Consider the following 11322-nt stretch of genomic DNA (forward strand, 5'->3'; position numbering starts at 1 on the left):
AACCCCGGCGTCCGATCCCGTGGACGGCTCTCCGCAGAAGCCCGGCGGCCGATGGGGGCCCGAGCCTCAGCCCCGACACGGAAGGAGCGCGCGCGGCGGGGCCGATCCTGCTGGGCGCTCAGGGCACTCACGGCGAGCCACCCTGCCGGACAGCAGGGCCGCGGGGACCACTGCGGACGCGGCCGCCTCACCCGGTGAGCGGGTTCACAGGCAAACTCACTCCGGGAAAACTCACTGTGCCGTCCATTCACGCACTTTCTCTGCTTTATGCTTCAGTGAGAACATCCCGTGAAAAGAAAAATACGCGTCTGATGGCGTCACCAACCTGCTTAGAACCGCGGCTTCCTCCTGGCCGCGGGAACAGGCCGGGCACCCCGGAGGCCTGCTTTGCCCACGCGCTCTCCCGCGCCCCCCGAGCTGCACGGGCCCGTCCACACTGGCTTCTGCCCGGCTCCACACCCGCTCGAGGCCAGGTGAGGACGCGCCCGGGCCCTGCGCTGGGCTTTGCGCGCATCCTCGTCCCAGGGACCGGGTTCACGCGGCCCTCCCAGGGCAGCGAGCGCCGCCCCCGGGGCTAAGCCCACCGCGCTCTGCCGCCCCCGCGGCCCCCGCGGCCCCGCCGGCTCCGTGCCCGAGGGGGGGGCCGCAGGCCTGGTCTGGGGGCCCCGCCCGCCCTCACCTTTGCCCAGGCAGACGTCGCAGTACACGTGGCCACAGCTGGTCAGACTGAAGTAGGACGTGCGGTGCGGCGGCTGGAAGCAGCGATTGCAGAACACCCAGCCGGCCATGCCGCCCCGCCGCGGCCCAGCCCGGAAGCCGCCTCCGAGCTTCTGCACCTGCGCAGACTGGAGCTGGTCACCCCGCGCCTGCGCACGGGAGAGGAGCACGGCTCCCGCCAAAACCCGTGCTGGAAGGTACCAACCGGGACGGGGGTGGGGGTGGGGGTGGGGGTAGGGTGTGTGTGTGTGTGTGTGTGTGTGTATTAGGTTCTTCTGTGTGTGTGTGTGTATTAGATTCTTGTGTGTGTGTGTGTATTAGGTTCTTCTGTGTGTGTGTGTGTATTAGATTCTTGTGTGTGTGTGTGTATTAGATTCTTGTGTGTGTGTGTGTGTGTGTGAATTAGATTCTTGTGTGTGTGTGTGTGTGTGTATTAGATTCTTGTGCATGTGTGTGTGAATTAGATTCTTTTGTGTGTGTGTGTGAATTAGATTCTTTTGTGTGTGTGTGTGAATTAGATTCTTGTGTGTGTGTGTGTGTGAATTAGATTCTTGTGTGTGTGTGTGAATTAGATTCTTGTGTGTGTGTGTGTGTGAATTAGATTCTTCTCCCCTCAGGCTGTTCCGGCTGCACGTGCAAAGGCGCAACACGCACACCAGGGCCGGGCCTCCCTCATTCCTTCATCGCGACCCTCGGTGACCCGTCTGCGGAGCAGCGTGTGGTCGTCTAGGCCGACATGGGCGCGCCGGGAGGGCGCGGAGCGGGGCGGTGCCCTTCCATGCCTCCGCAAGGCCGGGGGCGCGGGGGCGCGGAGATGAGCGCGGGGAGACTGTGTGTGCACCCAGCACCCTCCGTGATGGGGGCGGGCAGGGCAGGGACACGGGGCGGACCCGAGAGGCCGGGGATCCTGGACGGACTGACATGGGGGAGCGGGGAGGACAGAGCAGACCAGCGGGGCGGGCGGGTGGACTGGGCTGGGCCAGGACGGGCCGTGGCGGCGGCCTGGGCCTGCGGTTTGCAGCCCTTGGTAGAGGTGGGCAGGGCCAGGCCGCCGTCGCTGTAGCCCTGCCACGTGCGTGAAGGGCCTGACCCGGAGTTCGGGGTGTTCCCGGTCCGGGGCACTGGCCGCGTGGAGCTGGGGGACCTGCCATGTGCGTGAAGGGCTGGATCTGGGGTGGGGCTGGGGGGTCCCTGTCCCGGACACTGGCCGCGTGGAGCTGGGGGACCTGCCACGTGCGTGAAGGGCTGGATCTGGAGTGGGGCTGGAGGGTCCCTGTCCCGGACACTGGCCGCGTGGAGCTGGAGGACCTGCCACGTGCGTGAAGGGCTGGATCTGGAGTGGGGCTGGAGGGTCCCTGTCCCGGACACTGGCCGCGTGGAGCTGGGGGACCTGCCACGTGCGTGAAGGGCTGGACCTGGGGTGGGGCTGGGGGGTCCCTGTCCGGGGCACTGGCCGCATGGAGCTGGGGGGCGGGGGCTCCTGGTGCTGCTCTTGCCTCGTGCAGTGAGCGTGTCCCTATTTCAGAGTGAACAGCTAGAGAAAGCAGATGGAGGTGACATTTCACAGCGGCACTCCTCGGATGGCGCCCTCCATGGCTTGGGGAGCGGAGTTTCCATCCACATGCAGGTGCCTGCTGGGGCCCAAGTGAGAAAACCTGGTGCAGAGAAACCCGGGCCGTTTGCTTGTGTGGACAAGGGCGCCGTCGTGCAGGGAAGTAGAGAAAGCAGAGGTCCAGGATGGGTCTTGCCGAGAGGAATACAGTGGCGGGGAAAGGGCGTTCTCCCTTTGTCCAGTGTCCTAGCTGTGAATGTCATGTGACCACTGGGCCCTTGAAATGCGCTGGGCCAAACTGACCTGTGCTTTGAGTGTAGCACATGCTTGGGTTTCTCAGACTTTGTATCGGAAAAGCAACATGAACTATCTCAGTAACTTTACTGTTTACAAATTAAGATGGTAATATTTTTGGTGTTTTGGGTTAAATCCACTAGGGTTAATTTTACCCTTCTAAAAAAAACCTTTTTAATGTGGCAACCAGAAAACTTAAAATTTACATATGTAGCTTACATTTTATTTCTATGGGACAGTGCTGATCTACACCAAGCTAAAGTAAGAACTGGATGATGTGCTTATTCTATCAAGCTCAAAGGCTACATAGTTAAAGTAATATTTTATCAGTGTAACATTAATTTCAATCTCTGATCATCTTTGAAATCATAAAAGCAGTACATGGTTATGAATGTATTTTGATTGGTTAACTCAAACATGTAAATTAGCAGGTAGTTGTTTGTCTTTATTAACATTTTAAACGAGTTTCTTAGCTATAAAGAAGTCTTTAAGGTATTTCATTTGGAAAATTCCGACTGAGATAAAGATTAATGTTTGTGCAAAAGCCCACCATAAAACATTGCTATTTGTATCTTCACTGATCATTCGAAAATTTTCTTCACGGTCCTATATGGAAGAGAAATAGGCAGGTTTAGTTTCTTACAGTATTTAACTGTGAATTTGAGGGGAAGGTGCTGTATGCTTTGAAGATATTTAATATTTCCCAGTTAATATACCAAAGTACAGTATCTGATTTTCTAAGTCAGGGTATGTTGTTAGCTAAAGACAAGGATTAGGGATGCCTGGGTGGCTCAGACGTTAAGCGTCTGCCTTTGGCTCAGGTCATGATCCCAGGGTCCTGGGATCGAGCCCCGCATCGGGCTCCCTGCTCCGCGGGAAGTCTGCTTCTCCCTCTCTCTCTGCTTGTGTGCTCTCTCTTGCTCTCTGACAAATAAGTAAATAAAATTTAAAAAAAAAATAAAAATAAGGATTAAGAATCAACCTTAAATAAAACGTATTTTTGTATTTTGATGGAAAAATAGATGCTATTTGATCTATTATCTTATTCATTTTATTTCTCACCATCGAGCAAGTGAATGTCAGCCAACAGTGATAGATTTTCAAGATTGTTGTCCTTACTTTACTTCAAGCTGGGCACTGTCCTCCTCTTATTTTCCAGGTGAGGAAACTGGAGTCTGGATTTGACCCCATGTCTGACCAGAGTCCACTGAGCACAGTGACCCGGGAAACACACAGTGTCACAAGAATAAAACTGATCTAGAAAATGGGCATACTGAGCCTCTTCATACATGTTGGGTGTGTTTGGGAGCATTTATTCGTTCTATTAAGCCCACACCCCAGAGGCCAATGAGCTGCAGTCCCCTTTCCTAGAGGAGCTCACAGTCTGGCAGATAGTGAAAGATTGTTCTTTCCCTTCACCCCGAGTGTCCCCACAGTGCTAGCTCAGAGAGAATGACCGAGGAACAGGCAGTTTATCCTTTCTGTGGTTTGGGGGCTTTGTCTCCAGAATTGTGTTCCCGGCAGGAAGAGATAAAATAAGCTGAATAGGCACACTGACCCTTTGATAGTTCTGTTCTTTGACTATTTGCTCAATTTGCTCAATTAGATGTTCCAGCTTAAAGCTAACTTCATTAACTTTGTCCTTCGCTTGAGCAATGGCTGCGTCAAGGTCATGTCGTCCAACTCGAACCTCTAAGTGGATCCGCTGTACAAACAGGAGAAAGGAAGAAGCCTTCTTCAAACCGCTCCACTCTGCGTTTCCCTTGTTGTGTCCCCCAACTCCTCTCCTGCATCTCTCCACGCCCCCCTTCAAGAGCAGGCCCCACTTTGTTCTCCATCTCTCACTGCCTGTCTACCCCTGCCCTACTCAGCAGTCTTCCTATGTAATAATCATTAGATGGTGACCCACAGTCCTGAGAGAGTACTTAGACCCTCCTGAACATCAAATCTACTACTAGGTGAATGCTTTTGGCACTGAAAGAATTTGATTACTTTTAGGAAAATTTCCTTTACATATGACTAAATTTCTGATCCTAAAGTACAGATTTTCTTCGTCTGTTCTCAGCCCATTTAGAAAATAACCGATCACCATCTGCCATATAAGAGTTTTATTTATTGGAATTCCATTGTTAATTTACCCTCCAGTCTTTGCTTGTTTTCAGGCCTGAGTAATCACAGTTCTTTTAACCTTCCCTCATGGTTCTTGTTTTTCAAGGCCTTTAATCAACGCTGTAGCTCTCCTTTGAACCCCTTCCAAGCTCTCCAGCTCCCTCTTTGGTTGCTGCACTGAGATCTGGGCACAGGACTTTAATAAGTTTCTAGCCAGTCCGGGTGTAATGGTTCTGCATACCAACGTCATGCCTGAATAGTGCTGATGCTCTGTTCATCAACAAGGACATGGGAGGCGTATACTCACCAGCTTACTCCCACCAAACGACACAAGCCTCGTAGAATTAGATTCCAAGCAAATGATGTGTTCGCCAGGTGAATGTGAAGTAAAATAGAACCTTCCTTGTGGGCCATATAACTTGGACAATAATACCTAGGATTAAGGATTTCCATAGTTTAAGTTTATTATTCTCTACTTTTCCTTCTTAAAAATAGATCTCCCCTGTTAGTTTAGTAAGAACTGTGCAGTTCCTAAAGAAGAAATGGTCAATAAACATCAAAAATATTTATCCTTGTTGGTAAAAACAATGTGCGCGTGTGCACACCCCCCCCCCCCCCCGAGTAAGATAGCCCTTATTTGCTATCAGATTGGCAAAGATTTAAATAAAAGTGTCCAGGGATAGTATTGAGAAATACTATTTCTAAACACTGATTTGGAAATGTAAGTTGAACAACCATTTGGAAAGCAGTTCAGCAATATGTATTAAAAATTAAACTGTATGTGACCATTGACTCAGTGATTCTACCTACAGGAACTTATTCTATGGAAATGCACAAGTAGACAAAATTATATGTAAAGTGATATTCAGTGTGGTGTTTTTTGTAATGGCAAAATTGCATTCTTGAAATTACTTTAGTACCTTTTAGTAGGGGATTGACTAAATTTAGGCAAATCCAAATAAAGGAATGTTATGGGGCAAAGAAGAGACTATTGTGCCCATATGTGTCCTGTCCCCAATATCCTGCACTACAGTAGTGTGTATAGGGCCCTATTTTTATTAAAAAAATCATTTGTCAAGGTACAGATGTGTGTGTGTTTCTATAAGTTTAGAAGAAGATTCTGAAGAATACACACAGAGTGGATCAAAAAAAAAACCTATGTTGTCTACAAGAAACCCACTTGAAATAGAAAGACACATGTAGATTAAAAGTTAAGGGATGGAAAAAGATGTATATGCTAACTTTAACCTTACAAAAAAATCCGGAATGCTCATATTAACGTCAGACACAGTAGACTTCAGATCCAGGAAGATTATCAGGGATAATTACATAATGGGGCATTACATAAAGACGAAGAGGTCAATTATCCAAGAAGACAAAACAATCCTTAATGCGTAAGCACCTAACAACCAAGCAAAATATATGAGGCAAAAACTGACAGGACTGCAGGAGGAGGAGGAGCGTCTGCTGTTGAAGCTGGGGTCTCCGACGCCCCTCTGGCAGGAGCGGGCAGGTCCAGCAGCAGGTCAGGAAGGACATCGCTGGACTCAGCAGCACCGTCCGTCACCTGCACATGGCGTACGAGAACAGCCTGCTCCATCCAGCAACAGCAGAACACGCACGTCCTCAAGCTCACCTGGCGCACTCACCAAGACAGACCCCGTTCTGGCCACCAAGCACATGAACACATTTAAAATAGTAGAAACCCATCAACTGTATTTCAATAAATAATGACGGTAACAGAAACCACACAAAGTCTGCTCTCAGAACACAATGGAGTTAAAGTAGAAATCAATAACAAAGATCCCAAAATATGTCGAGATTAAGCACATTTCTAAATAACACATGGTTTGAGGAAGAAATCCTAAGAGAAATTTAAAAACATTTTGAACTAGGAGGGGATTCTGGGAAGATGGTGAGGTAGGCAGCACCAGGAGTCTGTCTTCCCATCCAGACCACAATTACACCGTTAGAATCCGTCTGATGTAGCTATTTTGGAACTACGGAGTCTATTGAAGGCTTGCAATTTCCAGGGGAAGCCTCGTGTGGTAAATTGTGGTTAACTTTGGTCGCTGTCAGCTCCGAGCACGGGAGCAGCTACCCGTCCTCGTCCCCACCCCCGCCAGGTGGGAGGCCGATGTGTGTAAGTTGCTGGACAACCTGCACGCAGCATGTGGAAGCCAGGGTGGGCAAAAAGGACCCTGTCCTCCAAATATCGAGGACCTTCATAATGGTCACACACAAGGGATCCTCAATAAGAATATTAGCAGATTTTGGGGTGCCTGGGTGGCTCAGTCGGTTAAGCATCTGACTCTTGATCTCAGTGCAGGTCTTGATCTCATCGTCATGAGTTCAAGCCCTGCATTGGGCTCCATTTCATTTTGGAAGAATGAACCTTCTCTGTCTTAAAAATAGTGACTGGGATGTTCTGTGACGGTTTTTAGCTCAACTAAAATTTGGATTCAGCATTTAATAAGCCATGGAGACATTTCCAGATTGCTCATGAAAGAACAGAGGAGAATTGGGTTTTTGTATAACCAGGCAAAAAGCCCGGGAGGCAGGCTGTAGGGAGGGGAGGTAGCTACACGGACAGGCCCAGCAGAACCACCGTCAGGCAGGTGCTAGGTGCCCCAGGAGAAGGTGCCATAGCAGCCAGGCTCAAGGGTCCCATCCATCCAGCTGGAGGGGAGTCTCTCCAGTGACCCCACTCCCAGTCTCCACAGGAGTGGAGGTGTCAGGATGTCTCCTGAGCTCGGATCAGGCAATCATCCAGTTTAACGAGAACAGGAACTTTGTATCCTCTCCTCCCCAGAGGAGATGCCTGTTCTGGTCTATGAGGTTTTGCCACCCGTCCTGCTGTCCCATGGGCACATCCCCAGGGCAGCTCTAAGTCCAAAGGGAAGTCGTTCTCACAACTGTGTTTGAGTGATTGGACTGAGCAAGTCAGGATCTTGAGCTGGCACGGCGGGGCACAGAGGTCACTGTTAACACCCACTGTAGAGATGAGAAGACTGAGGACTGGAGCAGTCAACAACCTGCTGAACAGTCTACACTTGAGCTTGGCTCTGACTCCAACATTCACATTCTCTCCACTGGATCCTGGTACCTCTTCTACTCCTGCTAACCCCCTAATGAGGAAGCGGCCAGGGAGACCCAACAGACCAAGGGGCTGCCACGGAGGAGGGGGGAGACTGTGGCCCAGCAAGACCAGCGAATCTCAGGATGATGAGCATGAGGCCCATCATTTACATTGTTCTGAAATATTTTATGTTAAGGTCTCTGCTCTTGAGCTAGACGATAGGCTCATTGAAGGCAGGCACTTTCCACATCTCTGTGTAGTCCCTTTATTCAGGACTAGACACATTAAAAATTGTCAGTTCTGGTTAATGAGTGCTTATGCGGAGGTTTTTCTTAAAGTTTGAGGGGATACATGATATATGAATTTTAGCAAATTAAAAATTTTAGTAACAAAACATAAAAGAATATTTTACCTCATCATTGTAAGTTCTAACAGTCACAAACATTCCCAAGCCAGGAGCAGATTCAAGGAAATCTTGTCTGCGTATGTCCCATTGCTGTATCTTGAAAGTCACTGTTTCAAAAACGTAAGACATTTATTATAAAATAGGTGGAGGAAATAGTTGCACATGATTACTGATAAATGAATTTACTTTGTTCAAATTATCCAAATCACAAAATACTGTGAGCGTGGTGATGAGGTCACGTAGCCAAGTGGGAAGACCCCGGGGTAAAGGGGAAGGCGTGGGCTCTTGGTCCAGCCCTCACTGTTGCTCCCCTCTGACTGCACCACTCTGGACTCAGCTCCCTCGGAAAATGGGGATAATATGTATCCCTCCTAAGTCTCAGAGTTCCGAGGACTACTGAAAAACTAAAAAGCCCGTGAAAGCTTTCTATCTAGAATGTAAACTTCGTGTGGGTCAGCACTTTCCCAGTGTCGCCTGGCAGATTGTCTTTGGTTTCTTCCTCCTCTAACTCACCGACACGATTCCTTCCTAAGGCATAGGTGTGTCCTGCCGAGTCCTTCCCATGCCTGCCTTCGGAGGCTCCTGCTAAAGTTGGCGTCGTCACCGAAAGAGCCTCCCACTTCCTCCTTTTAGTATATGGAAGCATCATATGGCTTAACTTGCCCCTTGAGCCCTTGCAAGGTACAATGGTAATGAAAAAAGAGTTCGTGTTTATTGAAAGCCATCGAAAAATAGCTAACGGTGCCCTGTGCGCGCCAGGTACCATACTGAGCACTTAACATGTCATCCCACTGGTTCTTCATGTGCTCCAAGGAGGTATTTTTATTCCTTCACCAAGTCAGTTGATACGTATGTAATGAGCTCCTTCCACGGCAAGAGCCCTGTTCTCGGAGCTGAGGACAGAAGTGAACAAAATAGACACTCTCTTTGTTTCCATGGAGCTTTTGTACAGACAGCAAGGAAATAAGTATTTAATGTGGGAGATGTTAAGAATGCTGTAAGCGAAAGCAAGTAAAAGGGATAGGAGACTTTGAGTATTATATGGGGAAGTCAGCAAATGCTTCTCTGAAGTTTGAGCAAAGACCCCAAGGAACAGGGGAGGAAAATATGTATATATTTTACACTAAGTATACTTACAAATATGTTTAAATTATATCTCTACATCACACTCAGTGCTAAAGATTTGCCAAGCATTCTAAGGAATTTATACACATAGTCTGAATTTTCATGACAACACTATGTAAGTGATATTATACATTTTTAAAGATTTATTTATTTATTTTAAAGGGGGGAGGCAGGGGCAGAGGGAGAGAGAATCCCAAGCAGACTCTGCACTGAGCACGGAGCCCCACGTGGGGCTCGATCCCACAGCCCCAAGATCATGACCTGAGCCGAAACCGAGAATCCAACGTCCAACTGATTGGGCCATGAAGGCACCCCAGTGATACTATTTTATGACAATTTTGCCTATGATGAAACCAAAAGATAGAAAAAGTAATTTGCTTAGGTCATACAGCTAGCAAGTGGCCGAGTCAAGATTCAACGCAGCAGGGTCGGGGCTTTCCCCTTTCTACCACACAATGCTGGCTCCTTCTGGGGAAAGATGGTTCCATGCGGGGTTGCATGCCAAGGTCCTGGGGCAGGAGCATGCCTGGGGACCCAAGGAACTGCGGAGTGGCTGCAGTGAGGAGCGCGGGGAGAGAATGGTGTGAGATGTGGTGGGAGTGGGCAGGGCCCGATCACGGAGCGCCTGCACCTTCATTGTAAGGGCCTGGGGAAGCGGTGGGTCGAGGGAGTGGAACGATGTGGCTTTCAGTCTGCAATATTGGTTGTGTGGGGACAAGCGTGCAGGTCCAGAATGGAATCACTCGGACCAGGCGCAAGTGGAGGAGGTTGTAAAGGGTGTCGTGTTCTGCATTATTGTCCCGACTTTACAGGTTGGAAACTGAATCCCGGATGAGGTCACATAGCTCGAGAGCTGTAGAGGCCGAATTAGCACCAGCTAGTCTGATTCCAGAGCCCGGAGCCCCGGGTCCGGGGCCACGGGCCTCCCTGGAAGGCAAGGACACTAGTCGCTGACAGGGGCCTCAGACAGGAATGTCCCTGGGTGCTGACTGTAGGGCCGCCCCTACAAAGTGAGGCACTGGGGTCGGGAGCCCTGCAGATCCCATTTCCTGGGAGGGGAGCATCGGCAGCAACCTCTCGGCCGGTCCTGCGCTTAGTCGAAGGCATCTTTGACTTGTGCTGGCCCTTTGTCCCCGCAGCTTTTAACTGGTATTAATGTATGTTCTGTACTGACTCCCGATGGTCTTTTAAAAAGTATCACTTTTATAGTTCTCTGATTACAGATGCTTTGCCTCTTTGGTTAGATTTATTCCTCGGTATCTTATGGTTTTGGGTGCAATTGTAGATGGGATCAACTCCTTAATTTCTTTTTCTTCTGTCTTGTTGTTGGTGCATAGGAATGCCACTGATTTCTGTGCACTGATTTTATATCTTGCCACTTTACTGAATTCCTGTATGAATTCTAGCGGTTTTGGGGTGGAGTCTTTGGATTTTCCACATAAAGTATCATATCATCTGCAAAGAGTGAGAGTTTGACTTCTTCTTTGCCGATTCTGATGCCTTTTATTTTTTTGTCTGATTGCTGTGGCTAGGACTTCTCGTACTATGTTGAATAGCAGGAAGATACAAAGAAATGGAAGAACGTTCCATGCTCATGGATCAGAAGAACAAATATTTTGAAGATGTCAATGCTACCTAGAGCAATCTACACATTCAATGCAATCCCTATCAAAATACCATCAGCTTTTTTCAAAGAAATGGAATAATCCTAAAATTTGTATGGAACCAGAAAAGACCCGAATAGCCAGAGGAATGTTGAAAAAGAAAAGCAAAGCTGGTGGCATCACAATTCCGGACTTCCAGCTCTATTACAAAGCTGACATCATCAAGACAGTATGGTACTGGAACAAAAACAGACACATAGATCAATGGAACAGAATAGAGAGCCCAGAAATGGACTCTCAGCTCTAGGGTCAACTGATCTTTGACAAAGCAGGAAAGAATGCCCAATGGAAAAAAGACAGTCTCTCCAACAAATGGTGTTGGGAAAATTGGACAGCCACATGCAGAAGAATGAAACTGGACCATTTCCTTACACCA

General features: G+C 48.8%; 2 protein-coding genes across 2 annotated transcripts in view; both read right to left on the minus strand.

Moving 5' to 3' along the window:
• RNF212 (ring finger protein 212) overlaps positions 1-788 on the minus strand; it is a 35513-nt gene extending 34725 nt beyond the window's left edge. The window contains exon 1 of the mRNA XM_032395508.1: positions 680-788. Within this exon, the coding sequence (XP_032251399.1) occupies positions 680-788 (109 nt within the window). The remainder of the gene's footprint in view (positions 1-679) is intronic.
• A 2160-nt stretch (positions 789-2948) lies between these two features.
• The window catches only part of LOC116626363 (transmembrane emp24 domain-containing protein 11), a 21610-nt gene continuing 13236 nt past the window's right edge, over positions 2949-11322 (minus strand). The window contains exons 2-5 of the mRNA XM_032395633.1: positions 8164-8264; positions 4980-5105; positions 4122-4268; positions 2949-3169 (exon numbers count right to left, since the gene is read on the minus strand). Of these exons, the coding sequence (XP_032251524.1) occupies positions 3020-3169; positions 4122-4268; positions 4980-5105; positions 8164-8264 (524 nt within the window). The 3' untranslated portion in view covers positions 2949-3019. The remainder of the gene's footprint in view (positions 3170-4121; positions 4269-4979; positions 5106-8163; positions 8265-11322) is intronic.

This window comes from Phoca vitulina, unplaced genomic scaffold, assembly GCF_004348235.1.
Source record: "Phoca vitulina isolate PV1807 unplaced genomic scaffold, GSC_HSeal_1.0 scaffold85, whole genome shotgun sequence".
Classification (NCBI taxonomy): domain Eukaryota; kingdom Metazoa; phylum Chordata; class Mammalia; order Carnivora; family Phocidae; genus Phoca; species Phoca vitulina.